Here is a 19,812-nt window from a genome sequence, read left to right as displayed (position 1 = left end):
TGTATCATGTCTGCAGTCTCTAAAACATCTCCTGTATCATGTCTGCAGTCTCTGACCATCTCCTGTATCATGTCCTCAGCCTCTGACCATCTCCTGTATCATGTCTGCAGTCTCTGACCATCTCCTGTATCATGTCTGCAGTCTCTGACCATCTCCTGTATCATGTCTGCAGTCTCTAAAACATCTCCTGTATCATGTCTGCAGTCTCCGACCATCACTTGTATCATGTCTGCAGTCTCTAAAACATCTCCTGTGTCATGTGTGCAGTCTCTGACTATCTCCTGAATCACATCCCCACTCTCCAACACCTCCTATAGCATGCTCACAGTCGCTGACCATCTCCTGTATCATGTCCTTAGTCTTTGACCATCTCTTGTATCATGTCTGCAGTCTCTGACCATCTCCTTTATCAGGTCCATAGTCTCTGACAGTCTCTTGTATCATGTCTGCAATCTCTGACCATCTCCTGTATCATGTCCTCAGTCTCTGACCATCTCCTGTATCATGCCTTCAGTCTCTACCCATCTCTTGTATCATGTGTGCAGTCTCTGACCATCTCCTGTACCTTGCCTATAGTACACTGTATATATACACTGCTCTGTATATATACACTGCTATAGCTTGCTGTATCCCTGAATTACACCTTTATTCAGCTGTCATTAATGTATTGTCCCCACAACCCTCTACTGCAGCATGCTATATTGTTCTAGCTATGAGCTCACTCTTTAGCACAAAAGCGTCAGCTCCTTCGGTCTCTCATCTGATTGGTTAGTGTGGATAACACAGACAAGGCTGATCTAGCACCTATCAGGACAACCCTACACTGCCCTCCCACTACCTCTGTCACATTGCACGGTACTCTGCCACCATACACGGAGCTGCCCGGGTCTCACGTCCGCTGACCACACTCACAGCAGGGGATGACGTCAGCTATAGCCCCGCCCCGAGAACTCCCATCTAACTACAACTCCCGACAAGCTGTGCGAAGGCAGATCGGAAGTAGGCCCCTCCCTTCTCATTGTGCGGCGCTTAAAGAAAGCGGAAAGAGGCGAGCAGGAGGCTTCATTTTGGTGTGCGTCTGTCAGGCAGCTACACGGCCTTTCTCAGTGGGAGCATCCGTGACCCCGGCTGTCTTTTCCTCTCATCTCCTGTACCCTCTGATATTCATCCAGCCACCTCTACCCCGAGTGAAAGATGGTGAGTAGCTTGGACCGAGCGCAGGGCTGACCGGCATTATGCGGCGGGTCTACGCCCTGCTCCCTCGTGCCGCCATTTTCTGCGCCCCCGTCAGCCAGGGATCGGTGTGGCGCGAATAGTGAACGCGCTTTGACACGGGCCTGTCACGGTCTCCTGTATGCTGGGTGTGGACTTTGGGGTGAAGAGGGTGCAAAAGGCCGGCTTTAACAATGGATCGGCTGCCTTGTGAAGAGGAAGGTGGGTGGTGGAGGTTTTCTTACCTCTCAGCCTAAAGCCGGGCTTTCTGTCAGCACCAAAGACAGGCTGGGCGCGCCTGGTCACGTGGTGGTGGCTGCGGGGCGCCCACCGCCGGGAGATGAAAGGGCGGGAACGGTACGAGCTGGGCATTGGGCGTGGCCTAGCTGCTACTAACGCGCCGTGACGCTCTGTGCGGTGGATGGGGAGGGGTTTTCAGCCGGCTACGGGCACCCTTTTTTTTTTTTATTCAGGTAAAATAGACTCGAACTGAGTTTATTGGTGTACATGGCGACCCTATTTCTATAGACTTTGAATAAGAGCGGTGGGAGGTGTTATTTACGTCACCCTCCTGTGCGCGGTCGAAGATGTGGGCGCGTCCACGTGACACTGCTTGGCCAGCTTTGGCGAGTCATGCTCGTTGCTGCCGCCCACTGGTGTGAAGAGTTACTGCACAGTAAGGGCCTAGGGTTCTTCAGTCATCCTGGAACGCTGCAGCCTGCTCTTGTTATAAGGGTGTGCCATCTATAGTCATGGCAGTGTACAGGAGGTAACGTGAGGGCGTGGCCAATAACTTTCTACAGATAGATTTTACCCTAAAGGCTCTAATTGGAAGCCTGCAGCCCTTTAGTAAATCAATGAACTTTCACACACAGTTCATATGAGAATGTACTGCTACACAACTGCAGAGCATACAGGTTTTGTGCATGGTCCTCTAGCCCTGAGAGAACCTGTCATGCAGAAAAAGATTTTAGGCATCCATTGGCTTTGCATCTGCCGACTGGTCCGTTAAAGATGAATTCTGGGAAAATCAAGTCCTCCCTTACCCCTCCTGTACTGGAAGTTTAAAAAACTGGTATATGTCTAGGAGACATGTAAAGTATTTCACTGCCTGCAGACTGGTCCCTATGCTCGGGGTAAGAAGCTCCTGATGTCATGAAGGTGGATGCATTGCCTGTGAGGATACCAAGGGACAGTACATTGGCAGAGTATAGGGTGCGAAACTGCTTTTACCATCCCCCTAAATAGAAATGTGCAGGTAACACTTAGTGCTGGTGCACCCCGCTTCGAAGGAACACGTGTACCTTTCCTGGAGTTGGGCTTTAAAGGAAACTTCCTAGTTTGTAGTAAGTGGCCATTGCATGACAATTGCCCCTGTCGTACAGCGCTCCATTAAATAAAAAAAGCCAAATGCTGTAGTAAAACTAATGATAAATAGGAATGTGCCTTGGACTCCAGCTTTTAACAAACTCACCCAGCTGAGGGGGGGTGTCACTGGGTTTTGGGAAAGCAAAGGTGAGCAAAAATGCCCTTTGGGGTGTGATCCTGAGCTTTCCCCAGGGCGGGGCTCAGTGACTTCGTCAGCACCTGCAGGAAGTTGGGATGTGAGGAAGGCATGTGCCATTGTGTCATAGCTTCCTGTGAGTGTTAATTATTTTTTGGGGGGGGGGGGGGTTGACTGCATGATTAGCAGTCCAGTTTTCTCATTGTGGTTTCAAGGCTTCTATGTGCAGGTTGGAAAACTAGTAATTGCTTTGGCTAGGTTGCTTAGAGACCACCTGCTGAGACACAATCGTTGCCTCACCTTATTATAAACCTTTACAGTGTGGCTTTGAGTCCCTCTCAGTGATCTAAATAACGTTAAAGGCTTTTAGAAAACATTGTAGTATTAATACTTTTCTGTTATAAGGGAGCCCTGTTCTCACTAATTTCTACACGAGGAACTGCCTTCATTTGTAACCACCTGGTGAAATCCTGTGGTCTGTTTCATAAAGCTAGTGTCTGAATCCATTGAAGGGCCCATCCACCCCAGTGGGTTATTGTAATGTGAACATTTGTTGTGAATGGCACTGTGATGCACCTTTGTTAGTGCACTACAATCCTAAACGCTGTAGGTCTGATTTTAGTTAATTCTAGTGTATTTGGCAGGCCATATAAATAGTCTGGTCTAAAGCCTAACTCTGGGAATTGCCCTTGCACTGGGAGTCTGCAAGGGTTGAATATTTGCCAATGGGGAATATGGTGTGATACATTTTTTTTTTTTTTTTTGTCACTTTAGCAGGCTTCCTCCCAAGCCTCCTTTTTTCTCAGGCTGGCAGCTGCATGGTTGGATCAGCAGCCTTAATTTGGGGATCGTAAGGTTCCACACAACCCAGAGCTGAATAGAGAACCAAAATAAAGTATTCAGTCTTATTACTCATCCCCCTTTGAATTGTGGGAGGGGCACTGCTGGAGTTTTACTTTGCAATGGACCTGAGTGGAGTGAATGGGTCCAGAGAGAGCTGGGATGTATCTTGCCAAACATAACTGCCAATGCAGGGGATAGCAACAGTCGTAGAATGAGACTTCTGTCTGTGTTTTGTAATCCCAGTGCTGTACAGAATGCTCAAAGATCGCAAGGTGCCGATAGTTTAGTTTGGTTTTGGGGCCCATTCATTTTTTGTCATCGTGTTAAAGCTGTACTTCAGGCAAACTTTTTTGGGGGGGGAGGGGGGGTTCCTGTGCTCAAATTATAAATCCACACTAATGAAGTGTCCTACAGATGGGCTGCTTTTTTATGTAAAACTCACTTGCACATAGTGCAGTTGTGACCAACATCTGGTACTATGCTGGTTAAGGCTGGAATAGTCAGGTCAGGGGGTTGCTAGCACTTCAGATCCTCAATTTGGATAACCCATTGCATGGTGCACTGATTGTGGGAGGGAAGACTGACATTCATCTTTCCCACCTGCAGTCCTTGCATTCACTTGGTACTGACTGGATACATTGGAAAATTGGATATGCATCCTGGACTTTTTTCTCCTCCCCAAGATCCAGCGCTGCACACCTGAGAAACTGCCTACGTGCCATGGAAAGAAAACTGTTAATAGAAAGGCCAACCCCTTTCTCACTGACTTCCTGTACCACAAGGGCATGATCAGTGTACTGTCATGGGACCTCATTTGGGGGTTTATGGCTTCCATTTGGGCTGATCCTTCCCCCCCCCCCCCTCCCCACCAGGTTTAACTTTGGAATGAGGGGAGCCAGCAGAGGATACAGCCTGAGGGAGAGCAGGAATCTGGGGTTTCAGAGGAGGCTTCCTCCATGCATGTTTAAGCTGGCCATACAATCTATCTTAATCCAATTTCATTTGGATTTACCTCTAACTAATATGCAGTGTAAGGGCTTGTCTGCATAAATATTGAAAGTGTTAAGGTTTGACCTCATGTGGCTTTTGTAAATCTAAAGGAAAATTGTATAATGTATGGCCTTTCTGATGTGGAAGTTCCTGCAGGTGACAGGCAGGCCCCAGTGCTTTCCTGCTTGCTTCAGGTGGGAATGTTTGGTCCCTCTCATCCCTGTGGTCAAGTAGGGAGGCTGCAAACAGTACAGTGCCAGTGTGCACCTAGAGAATTCCTTGGTCAGTTCCAGGACCACATCGCTACATACAGCACTTCAGTAATGCTTTATTCCAGTGGTATTTGCAGGGAGGTTAATCTTGTGCTGCCTGACTTGCAGCAGATACATTCTGACAATTACTTCTGCCTCATTTTAGGAAGATGGTTTTGACACTCCTCAGCTTGATGCCCTTCTGATAAAAACACACCCAGGTGGTGTACTTCTGTTGCCTTCTGCAATGGTCCAACTTGTAGCCAAAGATTGCTATAAATGCAGCCCAGCGCAAAATCAAACTTAAATGTGGTGGTAAAGTCTGTAAAAACATGTTTATGCTTTCCAAACACATGCAGCCAAAGAGATGTGATACTCTCTTTATTGGACTTGTGTTCTATTCCCAAATATCTGATGCTTTACAATCAGGTATTCATGTCATCTGTTTTTGGCAGCACCTATTTGTGATCAACTATTTTCAAGGATGAAGCGCACAAAGGCAGAATTTGATGCAAAATGACTGAGCACTTTGAGAATTGCTGCTACCCCTAATTGAACCAGCTATTTATGTGTTTATGAAAAACTGTCAAATATCACACTAGTTCATATTACAAAATTACGTTTTATTACTTGGGTAGGAACGTATTGGTGATAACTTGTGATCTGCCCAATTTTTTCTGCTTATCAGTTATCTTGGTGTATTTTGTGTGGCCCAAGACCATTCCTCTTCCAATGTGGACCAGGAAGGTCAAGAGTTTGAACACCTGTGTTCTGTGGATGTTTGCAGATCAGACAAAGCCACATACTTTATGCATCTGTCTTTCTTAGAAGTTCTCAATCAGATCCCCCTCATGTTGGCATTTGTGGAGCGTAGGCAGGGTACCAGGACAAGGTTTGAGCAAGAGGAGTTCTGATGGGGGGGCCCCCCCCCTTTTGAGGACAATGGCTGTTTTCCCAGCAGTGTCCTATTTAGACACTTATCCCCTTCTTACTCTCGGGTCTATATAATGCGATCGTCACAAGCAGTTTTCTCAGCTGCTATAACTGAATTCTAAGGAAAACTTTGAACACTCTTAAAGCTAAATTAAGTTTAAAAAAAGTTACATTTCTGGAAAGGACATTGACTGATCTTAAACTTTACCCATAACTTGATAAAATCTTCCTTTGAAGGAATTAACAATGTGTGTGCTCTAAACTGCCTCCAGCATTGCTTTCTTCTTGCTGGAGGCTGCCACTTGGCTAAAGACCAGAGCTCCTGAGCAGAAGAAAATCCTAAAGTGGAACTAAACCCAACAGTTTAAAAGTTTCATTCCTGGAATTGCTAACTTTTTCTTGTATCCTCAACCAACTGTCGAACCCTCAAAATGGCTGGTGTCATAACTGATCATATGTGCAACGCCATGACTGTTGAAGAGAAGCAGCTTCCTTTTTTTTTTTTCATTTAAACCTGTCGTATGGAAAAGGTCTCTACCAGTGGCAGGCCTTTCCATTTGTACTTGCTACAAATTGACAATTCCTCATACATCTAACCTTTTGCTGCTAGACAAATTTTGGTTTAAATATGACCCAAACTTAGGTTAGCAACTTTTAATTTCAAGATATATTTTAAACCCATCTAAGGCTGAAGAAAAACTGAGGAATGATGTAGATAAGCTTTCCTCTTCTGGGACATCTAAAATCAGGATTAAGATGCCCAACAAAATTTTCTAGGCTTGTCAGCTTGGGGTAGAACTTGAACGATGGCCATTTACTTTTTTTACCACCTAACAAATGATGTTCTTTGCTCCCTTAAGTGACGGTTCACGCTGTTCCGACTTCTCAGGCGACTTGGTCGCCTGACAAGTAGCTGTCCATGCTGTGCAATGGAACCATTCTAATAGGAGCGACTCAAGTCGCTCCGACTTAGAAAAAAGGTTCCTGCACTTTTTTTTTTTGAGAAGTCGTAGCGACTTGCATTGACTTCCATTATGTGAAGTCGTTGCAAGCCGCGCCGAAGTTGCGGTGCACGGGTGACTGCATTAGTCGCCCAAAGTCAGATCAGTGTGAACCAACACTAAAGGTCTGTCAAATATACCATTATATTCCAGCTTACACTTGTAGGTTATCTTGAAGTGTGTGCTTCTCCCAGCTCTTTATTTTGGGACTACAGAACTTTTTTTTTTTTTTTTTGCAGATGAGGACAGTTGGTAGGGATTCAGTAGTTTAGCAAAACAGCTGAGCAGGGTCAATGGCAATTCAAGTCAGATTCTGTTGCCAATCCACAACAAAAAAGCCCAAGCATTTGCAGACCTTTCATTTGCTCTTACTGTTCTTGCAGACTCCTCAAAGGTGTACAGCCAAAGCTTGTTCTGCACTCCTGTGACCGGTTTTCAGCAGAGAGCATACTCTCCATAGCTCATCGCTTCAATGAATGGGGAGGGAGATTATGGGTCAGCAGCTCTCTGCTCGGCACTGAGAACCAAGTAATTGGCTCTGTTTGCTCGGTTCTCAGTGCAAGGGTGACGGGGACCGATGCTGCATCCACCTAGGTAAATATAATTCTCAACCCCCCCCCCCAAGCCATACTTTTTAAATTATTAGTCTGGGAAATTTGTATACTGAAGGGAGGTCAAAGCAAACAAAATGCAGTACAAGTACTTTGCTATGTTATTATGCCAGACGGGGTTTCTGCAGATGCTTCAAGATTCTGGGCCATTCTGACACTGAAAGCTCCCATCACACCTACTGAAGCTTCTGTCCTTTTTCTTGCCTTTTCTGTGCATTCCTAATGGTCTAGTCCAGGGGTCTTCAAACTATGGCCCTCCAGTTCAGGAACTACAATTCCCATCATGCCTAGTGATGTCTTTGAATGTCAGTTTTATGATGCCTCATGGCAGGGGTGGACTGACAACTCATGGGGCCCCCGGGCAATCAGATCATGGGGCCCCCTGTGTCCACACTCAAGCCACACAAAGCCCCACCTACAAATTGCAGCTCAGCCACATAGAGTGGGCATTTAAATATCTACCACAGCATAGCCTGCATGGAAGGTCCTGGCTTCTTTCTGTAGTGTGTAGCCTCTCATGGGGCCCCCTACTGACCCTGGGCCCTCGGGCAGTGCCCTAATCCCCTAATGGTCAGTCCGCCCCTGCCTCATGGGATGTTTAGTTCTGCAACAGCTGGAGGGCCGTAGTTTGAGGATCCCTGGTCTAGTCTAACTTGGGTGTTTTCCCCAGCATTAGCATGTATTGGAATCTGTGGCAGGTACATGGAGGGAGGAAATTCCAGGTGCCTGCACCCATACAGCAGCGCTTGGATGGGCAATGAGTCCCTTCTGAAACGCACATTTTGCTTTAATGTTAAGGGGGCTTTACAGCTGTCCAGATTTTTTTCATTAAAATTGGTTAAGCTGACCATTTTAGCTTGTAGTTGCACCTATCTGAGTGCAGGAATTTGTAATGGCTGGGGTTTGAATACAATTGGGAAGTTCTTTAAGTTAAAATGTTTTGTAAATGGCAGTGAAAGTGATAACTGCCACACCACTTTACACTGAACTCTGGCCTTGCATGCATGAAGTGTATACCCAGATGGTCTTTTATTCAAATGTATTGCTTATAAGCTTTTTTGTTTGGTGTTTGAATGTAAAAAAAGTTATTAATTTTGTTTTTTTTCAGGCCTCAGGCGTGACAGTATCCGACTTAGTCATTACAATATTCAATGCTATGAAGCTGCACAAATCTTTAGAAGATAAAAGTAAGCGCATTAAGGCAGTCCTATTTTGCTTAAGTGCTGACAAGAAAACAATCATCCCAGAAGAAGGCAAGGAAATCTTGGTTGGAGATGTTTGCGAGACTGGTGACCCTTACAAGCGCTTTGTGGAAATGCTACCACCAGATGACTGTCGATATGCCCTCTATGACTGCTGCTATGAAACAAAGGAGAGCAAGAAAGAGGAGCTAATCTTTATATTCTGGTGAGGTCATGTAGCTAACTGTTTGTTACTAAACAGGTTTTGTGCCATTTCTTAGTTGCGTGTTAACTTGTACTTTGTAAAATAGAGGGAGATTTACTGAGACTGAAGCAGCTGTGGCAAGCAAGCTGCTTCTAGCTTTCATTTTTGAAGCTTTAAATATTAGAAGCGGATTTGGTTACAATTTACAGCTGTTCAGATTTGTCAGCTAAAGTTGAAGTAAATTCCTCCCAATTCTGAGTTTCAAAAATTTACCAAACTGGATACTTTAGTTTTTTAACAAGCAGCATAATGAAGCATCTGTCCTAGTAAAGCTATTATTTAGGCTTTGTCTAGCATTGGTAAAGGATAGTTTCAGCTGCCAACTTAAAGTGGTGCATTGACACCAGGGTGGGTACTTTTTTTTTTTTTTTTTTTTTTTTATCAAAATGCATTATGGAGTAAAAAGCTATACTTGACTACCTATTTAAGATGCATGAAATTGAGCTTTATGTAGGATGAAGCTGTATATTCTGCAATATTTTACATTTTTGGTAAACATTTAATGAATCCAAGCTGAGAACATGCACTGCATTGATACATTCACACTACCAGCAAGAATGGGCCCTCACATTTTAAAGTGTAATTTCAGATCCATCGTGGCATGACTTGGGTACCTTGAGCCCTCTACACAGATCAGTTGGCTATAGAGCTCCATTCAGTTGCTTGGATAACCTGAACTGCAGGGTCTCCGCTTCAGAAAATTGGTCCAGAAATGTGCACGCTTTGAAGGTTCTGTCCTTCAAAAGGAGCACTTGACCTCTCTATTGCCTTAAATTCCAGGAGACTGGATGCAAAGGGATCCATTTTAATACCATATCCTAACAGGCTCTAGATAACATTCCTCACCACTCTTAGGCCCCTTTCACACGGTCCGCTCAGCGGGGATCGATCCGCCGGATGACAGCTCTGTTTCCGCACTGTGTGGGGAGAGGGAGGTGTCAGAGCCCTGCTGCTCTCTATGGGGAATCAGATGAGAGCGGACCGCCTGTCTGCTCTCATCCAATCCCCTGGACAGGATCAGATGCGGGTGTCAGCAGACATGTCACCGCTGACATCCGCTGCTCCATAGGGCTGAATGGGGCATCTGATCAGATCCACCTAAAAAAAACAGGAACACCCGTGTGAAAGAGCCCTTACACTCCACACACTTCCAGCTTGCACTTTCCCACCTGTTTTAACCAATCACTGGAGGCGTCTGACACTTCCATGATTACCACACAGTTATCGCAAGCTTAGGGCAGTACTTAATTACTTTATGCATTTTTTTTTTTTTTTTTTTGTGAATGGACTTTAATTCATCATTTTTGGTGTTTTATGTTAAATACCGCCTATGAGCAATAGCGAATTTACATTTTTCATCATTGCATGCGTTAAGTGATTAGGTGATTGACAATGCATGCAATAGGCTTGTGAGCTGTGTCCAGTGTGGTCATTGGAAGTAATTTTTTTTTTTTTATTCTTTTTTTTTTTTTTTTCTCTTCCCCCTACAGCAGGGTGGTAGCTAAGCAGTGTCCAATGTTTGGCTTTGCTCCTTTAACTTTAGTATCAGTAGGCTTGCCCACCCCATGTCCTGTACATTTACACCTAACAGCTTATTGCCGAATCTGAGCTTGTATGAAGCTTATTCTGTTCCAGAAAAGGCAATTGCCCAATAAAATGCTAGTGTATATTCATATTAAAGTGTACCTGGTTTCTCCAAACATTGTCAGTAGCAATAAATCTTTGGATATGACACACCACATCAACCCTACAAAAAGTCAGTTTAGTCCTGCGTTTTTTGATGACTTTCACATCAGCTTTGCTGAAGAGTCCTACATGATTACCTAGAACTGTTGAAAAGCCCATTCCCTTTCCAGGGTCAAGATCCTAAACTGCCCCCCACTCTTATCACATGGTCCCAGGTTTGGAGCTTGTAAAAATCTAGTGCAGGGTGTCTGAAAATTTAGTGGGTTTTTTTTTTTTTTTTTCTCTCCCCTGACCATCCAGGTGTACGCTCAGGTGTGGTTGTCTGGGCCTTCTAGGTGACTAGATCAGTGTGGCTGTGTTCTGGTCAGGTTGCTTAGCTGTGGGGTTTTTCCCTGAAAATGTGCATGACTAATGGTAGGAATCTCAATCAACCAGTCTTGGTGGGGTGTTTTTTTTTTTTTTTGCCTGTTACTTCTGGTCATGTAGCTGCGCTTTTGTTTCCTGACAGTACAGTGCCTCTGGGCTGGTCCCATCTAAAGTAGGCAGAGTAGAACCAAAATGACAGTGGGTGATCTGCACTTCCACTTGAGTAAGGGTGGTTATAACCCCTCAGTTTTTTTCCCTTTCCTCCTCCATAGCAGAAAAGGAAGTGAGGGAATCCTGAGATGTCAACAAAACTAGTGTCCCCATTGGAAAGGTTTCTTCATTCCTGTTCCCATGTTAACCAAATATATGGTGTTTTTTGTTTTCACTTTTGATAACCCAAGCAGGACAGAGCGTGATCTCCCCAGCGGGGATACAAGACCAAAAAAAGCTGACCAGTTTTTATTGTCTCCGATCTGTCCAAAACAAACCTTTAGTGTCCTTTTTTTTTTTTTTTTTAAGGAGCTTTTGCACTGAGCTGCCCCAGTTCTCAAGTCCCCCACCAGTGCTCTGGGCTCCTCGGGTTTATTTCCTTGCATAAAGGTAAAAAGCTTCAGCCTTTATTGCTCGCCTAATTTAAACCTGTATGCACAGATAAACTTGCAAAAGATCGCCTTGTAGTCCCAACTGTTCATGTCAAATGCACTTGCAGGTGTGTATCAGGGCCTCAGCTGTGATGCTTTGTTCATAGAGAATAGCAGACTATATTTAAGTTGCATGTGTACATGGCAATAGTCAGTAGCATGCAACCTACTGGTTGACGCATGATTTGTCCCTCTTCCTCAAGCTGTAACCTTTATAGATCATTATGAATCCTTCCCCTTTCTGGGATCCAGAGTGCTCTGAAAATGGCTGTGGCAGTCATATTTGCCATTATTTGATTGCTCATTACAATTTTCAAAACCAGATCAGGAGCCTTTAAAGTGTCAAACCCAGGACCCTGCATTCACTATATCTGGTCTACCACAGTATGCAGACCATGGAAATGCAATTATTAAATATAAACTGCTAAATCTTAGCTTTTATAGCAGTCTTGTGACTTCTATCAGTGTCTGGTTAAAGCTTGTTGGAGTATTCATTCTCCTCAGACCCCTGGTCTAGAGGGTCATGCAGCCTCAGGATAGTCAAACTAGTGGCCCTCCAGCACAGTTACAGAACTACAATTCCCATGAGGCCTTGCAAGGCTGACGGTTGCAAGCATGACTTCCATAGTCATTATATGACTTGTAAAGGGCCCCCCTCTCCAGATGGCACCGATGGCCCTGTGCTGCTCGCATGCACCCTCCAAGAAAACTAGCAACACACGCCAAACTGAGCATGTGCAGTGTGACTCCAAAGGTGCTATCGGATGTATAGGGGGCATGATCAGATGGGATCAAACAGCCTTTTTAAACAAAGTGAAGTATTAAACCCCCCCTTTCCACAGTGAGTATAACAAGCATGCTTTACTGCATATATAAACTGATTTTACTGTTCAGCGTGCCCCCCTCCCCCCATTTGCATTGACTGCAGCTTTGAAATCGTGTGACGACTTCTGAAATGGCACAATTTCAAAGCCGCATGTCGGTGTGACTGGAACTACTTTTTATTAAATCGGTGCGGCACTGCAAAGCTTGTTGCACCGACTTGAACCCCATTCTGTTAAGAGACAGGATTCTTAGGTAAAGTCTTGAACATAATGAAGAAAGTTGTCCTATTTCTCACCTCCCCCCCCCCCCCCCTTCAGTCATGTATGGTGGTGGTTCTTGAGACTGTAGATGACACTGCATACTTTATTTACCATATTGGGCATTTCATCAGTTGTGTAATTGGTGAAACCAAGGAGTTGCCTTGGGGTTCCTGTGCTGTTAAGCTTGAAAGTAAACTTAAAGTGCTGCATAATCACAGTCCCCCATATTTTCTCTTCTCTGGCCTTTGTATGCATAAGGGATCTGCCTTTCCCTGTTTTCCTTCTGTCTGTCCCAAGTCTAAGGTGGCAGCTTGGAAAGTCTGTGCAAACTCCCTCAAGTTGTCACAATGTGCATGGGGCTAGATAAACACTGGCTTTGACCACAAGATGTGCCAGTTTTCAGTAATTCGATATATCGCGGTATTGCATACCCACGGTATTGTTGTTGTGGCATTTTTAAAATACCGTCTTTATCTGCTCCTCAAGTATGACTTGTGAATTGATACATTTCAGTGAGCTGGATGACTCATTCACTCACTCAATAGAAACAGCTCTGGTAATATCCTAGAGTGAGAGACTTGGCTCCTCCCTCTAACCAATCAGACAACTCCCACTCAGCACACACCCACATGCTTCTTCCAGGGCTCAGACTGCTAATACAAGCAAGTTTCTGCAGATAGAATTGGATAGAGACATGCATACATGGGCATAGCTATATATATATATATATATACGCCCACATTACATTATATAGTCATCAAGCAGTGTCTGGCCTACCTGGCGATTGGTCCTGGCGCTCTGATCCGATGGACTGGTCTTTAAAGGGGCAAATCCTTGCGGTCCAGAAGTGGTTAAACCTGCAGGAGGACCAGTATTTTTATCTATTAATGACTTTACTATTGCTTTAGGCCTGGTTCACATTTATGCAGGTTGGGGGCCCACATTTGCACAGGCATAGCAGCCCATTGATTTGAATGGGCTTGAGCTGCTATGTCTGCGTTTTCGGCTGAAAAAAGGTGCATGCAGAAATTAAAAAAATGCAGGGGCCATGAAATCCATCCTCCTTTTGCACCATGCGACTTACCTGCCGTTGCTGCACACGCAAACTGTTTTTTTTTTTTTTTTTAAGTGCCGTGCCCATGTATATAAAAAACACAGCTTGCCAGAGCAGGAACTGCAGGTAAGTCGCATGGTGCAAAAGCAGGATGGATTTCAAGGCCACTGAATTAAAAAAAAAATGCTGCATGCACTTTTTTTCTGCAGAAAATGAGGGCATAGCAGCCCGTTCAAATCAATGGTCTGCTATGCCTGTGCAAATGTGGGCCGCCAACCTGCATACATGTGAACCAGGCCTAAAGTAATTTATAAATAACACCTCCTTCAGGTTTAACCACTTCTTAACCACAAGGATTTGCCCCCTTAATGACCAGGCCATCGGATTGGAGCCAAGCGCCAGGACCAGTCATCACCAGGTAGGCCAGACACTGCTTGATGACCTATTTTAGGCCTGGTTCACAGTCTGTACTGACTGACAATATAATAATGTGCACAAGTGAACCAAAGCCCCTAAATTCAGCAATGAAATTCAAGTGAGGTAGAAATTTAATAATTGAATACCGTGATAATACCGTGGCAAAACCTTAATTAATCGCAGCATGAAAATCTGATACCGTCACAAGCCTAGACAGCAGTTTCCCCTTGCTAGTTGAAGGCTTAACATTTGTCTGCCTGCCCCTTGTTACGTTCTGATGTAAATGTCCTAAATCTCCCCCCCTTCTAAGTTTGAGCAATGTCTCCTATAATTCTACTTGCATGGGGCTTACAGGTGGCACTATAACCAACAATTCTCAATCTCATAATTGCTTTACACTTCCCTCACCGTCAGCAAAATATTAAAGTAAATTTAAGTTTAAGCTAGGCTATTACTGTTTTTCAGTTATTTGAGAAGCTTTACTTCCATATTTCTAAAGCTGGATGGGCACAAGTACTAATCTCATGCACATACTATGGGCAGACTGCACTCGGCTTGTAAACAGCTTGGCCTGTTAGTCTGTGCAGCTGATTAGCACTTTAGCCATACTACACCCTGGAAATAAAGGAAAGCAAACCTGGAATGTTGCAGGTTAGAGCTGCACGATTCTGGGTTGCATCCTTTTACATTATACAAAAAATTGGCCTCGCTTTACTGTTCGTCGTTTTTTTTGTTTGTTTTTTTTAATTCATTAGTGTCTGCGCAAATAGTGACATAAAAGATTGCAACAATCGCCATTTTATTCTCTAAGGTCTCTGCTAAAAGGGTTCTAAGTAACTTTCTAGCAAATACTGGTTTTAAATTGTAAGTGACAAGTGTCAGGCTTCATCTTTAAGAGGCTAAAATGCCCTTTTAGACAGAAGTTAATTCCTTTGATCTAAAAGAACAAAGTGATACATTGTATGTGTACTATTTATTTATATTGCATATTACTCTAGCAGCCTTATCAATGTTTAGCATTTACCAGAGATTTTAAGATCATTTGTGGGGGGGGATTGTGTTTTTTAACGTGTAGCTCTATTGCAGGTCTAAACTGAGATTTTCTTTCGTTCATTGACTGATTCAGCTCTTGACCTGGGGTTATACTGCCCCCCTACAGGAGTAGGACACTAGGCAGAGAAAGTGTGGGGGGGGGGGGTTTCCTGCCTAGTCAGGATTAAGGACCTAGTTCCTTGCTGGTATTTCTGGTTCTGGCAATTTTTTATTTTTTTACATGGAATGTTTTTCTTTTGTTCCTGTGAGGGCTACAACCAAATGCTGGGCAGTGAACTGAATAATCTAGACCCTTAGGGTCCAGCCAGCGCGCAGACACAGCTCTGTGCTAGGTCTGTTGTAGGGATGCACCGATCCGCTATTCGGATCGGATATTGGTGCCGATATGGCCATTTTAAATTCCGGTTTTTGCTGAGTAACGGCTCAGCCATCCCTTACTAGGTGTAGTAGTATGGGATGGGAGCCGCTGCTTCTTGTATAGGTCCAACTCACAGGCGGAGTGATATCAGATGCACTCCGCCTGTGAATGGAGGAGCCGTAAACATGAAGCAGCAGCTTTGCTCTGTACTGCAGCCACTTGCTCTGTGTGTAGCTCCGGATGGGTTCTGGTATCGGCGATTTCACAACGCCAGATATCGGTATCGGGTCCAATAAAGTCGGATCGGTACATCCCTAGTCGGCTGCCACATAGCCCCACTGAACGGGGGCTGGCCTGCGAGTTAAACTTCTCGCGAGGGCGAATGCGAACTGGCTTCGGCCTGAGTTGTATCGTGTCCTGTCTGGAATGGTGCCTGTTCTGGTGTGGAAAGCAGCTGTCGTGGTTCTCCCCCACCCCACACACTACCCCTGGAGGGTTTTGGGGTGGAAGTGGGTCCCTCCCTGGGATGGTCAAACCCCCTGTGTTCCCCACTCTAAAATTTTGCTTGCTGGGTCTTTGGGGGGGGCTTTCCTGGGTGAGGTTATGAGCTGGCTGTTGCCACATGCTCTTAAGAGGGGCTAGTTGAAGTTAATGCTGACTGGGTTTTCCTGGGGTGCAATGGGGGTTAACCAGGGGGTTGGTGACTAGGGTAGGGATGTTCTCTGGGCTCCCTGCAGTGGTTGTTGGGCTGGGGGATCGGATGTGTTAACATCTGCAGGTACGGGCTTCACGTGGCTGGATCCAGCCAAAAATTTAGGCTGTGGCTTTGACCACTGCCTCCTGTTTGGGCATCTTCCTTCCCCTGTGTGGTCGTCCTGGCAGCTGGGCACCTTCAAAAATGTAGGCTGCATCTGAGTTGGGCTCTGCCTTGGGGGGGGCACCCTCGGTGTGTAGCTGAAGCAACTGCCAGGATGAGGACCCGTGCAATTGCAGCTGGGCTTCCACAAAAATGTGGGTCTTGGCCTGCTAGACCATGTCGTCAGCATGGCTCCTCCCTTGGAGGGGGGGGGGGGTAGTGCTGTAGTGGCGCTTCATTTATTTTTATTTTTTTTGATGCCATTTGAGACACCTGTTATGTTAGTGAGGGTACCGTACCTGCCTGCGCTGTCACAGCAGGCTGCCCTCTTTTAGGGGGGGCTATGTCCTCAACGGAGGGCAACCAACCTCCCCCTTGTTTTTGTTGCAGGGTCCGATAGGTGGGCCCTTGACTAGTATCCCCTTTGTGGGATCGCAGTCAGCAGCCTCCCTTGATGTTCGGGGTGAACTTGGTATATAGCAACCCTACTGGGTCCTCGTCCACACCCTGAGTGCTCAGATAGTGAGGATGATTACTCCTCCTCTAGCTGCACTTAAATAGGGGCTGGTAGATGCGTTGTCAGTGCGTGACACTTTAAAAATGGAGGTTGCAGCTGATGCAGTGTCAGAGGCACTTTTTCCCTTTTGGCACCCACAGGCCGTCCAAAGCGGCAAGGGTGGGTCTCATTCCGCTTGACAATTGTCACAAAATAGTGGGGTAGTCCAAAATGCAGTGGAGTGGTTGCTAAAGCTGGATACACACTATATACGTTGTTTTTCTTTTAGATTTACCTTCAAATATCGTGCAAGGGCCTGCCTGATTGCATAAAATTGAAAGTGTTTAGGTTTGACCTCCCATATTGTATGGTTTTTGGTAAATCTAAAGAAAAAAATCTATAGAAAATTGTAGTTTGTATCCAGCTTAAGCGTTTTTTGCTTGTGGTATCTTTATGAGAATTAACTGCATTACATGTGGATGGTTCCATCTGTAGTGGACTTGTCGGTTTCCAGGTCAAATTGAGCTACCTTCATTTCAGTTGAGTCCCTGGCCTTTACAGGTCCAGCTAATAAGAGGGCGGATGCTCTGGCCGGCCATGTGGCTGCCTCAGCGATTAGGCGGGTAATTACTATTGCCCAGATGTCTGACCGAGGGCTAAGCTTTTACGCCAGGACCTGGAGATGCGGTTTCTAAGAAGGCCTTGTCTGATCTTCCATTCATGGGATTGCCTGTTTTAGAGCTTCCTTGGGTGACATCAAGGGCTTCACAGGGGGAAATTTGTCCTCAGGCTTCCAGGGGTAAAGAGTCCTGTCGCAGACAGGGACCCTCCTTTTTGATTCGCAAGCGACCAGAGCTGGTTTCATTGGAAGATTTGCATTTTACTTTTCTGGGCGAAAACAAAAAATGTAGGATTTTATTTTCAATGATGGTAAACGGGGGGGAAGGGGAGGTAAGGGAAATCTCTTTATTGTGGCACACAGCAGTAAAGACCTAATCCATCTCTACTGTCAAACTAAGGCTTAATTTGTGTGTTTTTCAAGTGACAAGTTTTACAGGCATGTTCACTTTTCACAGGGCTCCTGATAGTGCTCCATTGAAAAGCAAAATGATATATGCCAGCTCTAAAGATGCAATCAAGAAGAAATTTACAGGTAAGAATTGTATATACTTTTAAGTTTGACTGTGCATAACTACTTGACAATGCTTTAGATCAAGTTTAATAATCTGACTTTTTTGTTCCTAGGCATCAAACATGAATATCAGGTAAACTGCCTTGCTGAAATAAAGGATCGTGGTTGCCTTGCTGAGAGACTTGGAGGTAGCAACGTCAGTGTAATCTCTGTGGAAGGATTCCCCTTGTGAAGACCTCATTGCCTCCTCTCCCAGTGTCTGTGCCACTTCATAAAGGGGCTTCCATGTAACCATATTCCCCGACAGTGTCTCCTGTTCCCAGTCCCTGAAAGCCTTCTTGAAGAGGAGAAACATTCATTCTACAGGCAGCCTTCTCCTAGAAGCCATTTTCCTGCGTACATGAATCCACAGTATATTGATTTTGAAAGTTATTTAAGTTTGATTTACAGAGGTAGCTTTCTTTCTAGCCACAATTTTCTGACCCTTTTTTTTGTTCTGTGCTTGTCGAGTTATTTTGCCAAATGCAGCCTGGCGTTTATTCCACATTCCTGTATTTTCAAGACAATTTGGCTTTGACCTAGATGACCAAAAATGATATTTGGGATCAAACTGCTGCCCCTAGCACTTTGTGGCTGATCATTATATTTTACCTTTTATGTAGAGATGGCTTCATTGTGCTGTCGTGTAAATTGAGTGCACCTAAATATTCCACTTGTTTTTTTTCAACATTCCTTCTATCTGGCATTTGCAGGGTAAATTAGTATTTTTTGCTGAATAATGTAACTTAAGACAACCTTTTTTTATTAACTTGTAAAACCTAGCACAGCTGTTCGCCCCTGACCCAGCATTCCATATTTCATTTTTAAAATGGATGGCCACGATTAGTATTTTTGCCAATTTCCTCAATGATGCTGTGACCCTATCTGACCATGTTTTTGGGGTCTTATGGGTGGGTTGTAGAAATTCAGGTGGCTGAAGCCTTTTCACCTCTACAGTCCTTACCATCAAAGTTACATGTTCATTGCAGTCTCAACTTCCTTTTGTTTTGCGTTACTAATATGGAAGTCATATTGGCAGATAAGCATTAATAAAATAACAAAAGTATGTGTGCTGTGTGGTCGCTTAATAATTTGTTTTTCATAATCCTGGTTCTTATTTTAAATGGGTAGCATGGTGTCTGGGGTTTTTGAAGTTCTAAAGGCAATTTTAAAACTAGCCAATGATTTTGCACAGAGCAGGCTCAATCCTACTTGGGTTCATGGCGCTGCTTGCTATGGGGATCACACGTGGGCTTGACTGGCAGGAGTCATTGCTTCTGCTGCTGTTTCTAAGCTTAGGCATCAAGGAAGAGCTAGTGCTCTTGCACAGTGGCTCAAGATGGTGCTCAGGTAAGTAGGGGTCTGGGAGGGAGGAGCTTTATGCAAAAGTCTCACCTTAGTTCATAGAATGCATTAAGGTGAAAGGCTTTAGCACTACTTTAACCATTTTAGCCCAAGAAGGTTTTACCCAGTTCTGCTCTAACAATGCGGCACTGTGTTGCTTCAACTGACATTCTGCCATAATGCAATGCTGTACCCAAATAAAATTGTCCTTTTCCCCCACAAATACAGCTTTCTTTTGGTGGTATTTGGTCACCTCTGCAGTTATGAAAACACAATTTTGAAAATATTTTTACTTTTCTATTGCACATCTTTTAAAAATCTAATTTCTTCAATTTAGGCCAATATGTATTCGGCTATGTTTTTGGTAATGAATCCCAAAAGTAATGACTTGTTTGCGCAAGTTATTGCATCTATAAACTATTTAAAGATTTATAGACTTTTTCTATAATCTATTTTTTCTCTATTAACCATTTGCCAACCACCCCACGCAGATT

The 19,812-nt window shown here is 44.6% G+C and overlaps 1 protein-coding gene across 1 annotated transcript; it reads left to right on the top strand.

The window, feature by feature from the left end:
* Window positions 1–1,015: 1,015 nt before the first annotated feature.
* On the top strand, window positions 1,016–19,040 carry CFL1 (cofilin 1). The gene is made up of 4 exons (XM_082269741.1): window positions 1,016–1,197; window positions 8,454–8,752; window positions 17,880–17,956; window positions 18,049–19,040. Exons 1-4 carry the CDS (start codon window positions 1,195–1,197, stop codon window positions 18,165–18,167), a joined length of 498 nt encoding a protein of 165 aa, XP_082125867.1. The 5' UTR covers window positions 1,016–1,194; the 3' UTR covers window positions 18,168–19,040.
* The last annotated feature ends 772 nt before the right edge of the window (window positions 19,041–19,812 follow it).

Source organism: Pelophylax lessonae (genome assembly GCF_965119305.1).
Source record: "Pelophylax lessonae genome assembly, chromosome: 10".
Lineage (NCBI taxonomy): Eukaryota > Metazoa > Chordata > Amphibia > Anura > Ranidae > Pelophylax > Pelophylax lessonae.
Note: the sequence above shows the minus strand (reverse complement) of the source record. Positions and strands in the feature narration are given on the sequence as shown.

What these genes read in the sequence shown, in the direction of transcription:
- CFL1 (XM_082269741.1), top strand. An exon ending in GAGCTAATCTTTATATTCTG is followed by an intron (nt 8,753 to 17,879) that starts GTGAGGTCATGT and finishes CACTTTTCACAG; the next exon opens with GGCTCCTGATAGTGCTCCAT. An exon ending in AATCAAGAAGAAATTTACAG is followed by an intron (nt 17,957 to 18,048) that starts GTAAGAATTGTA and finishes TTTTGTTCCTAG; the next exon opens with GCATCAAACATGAATATCAG.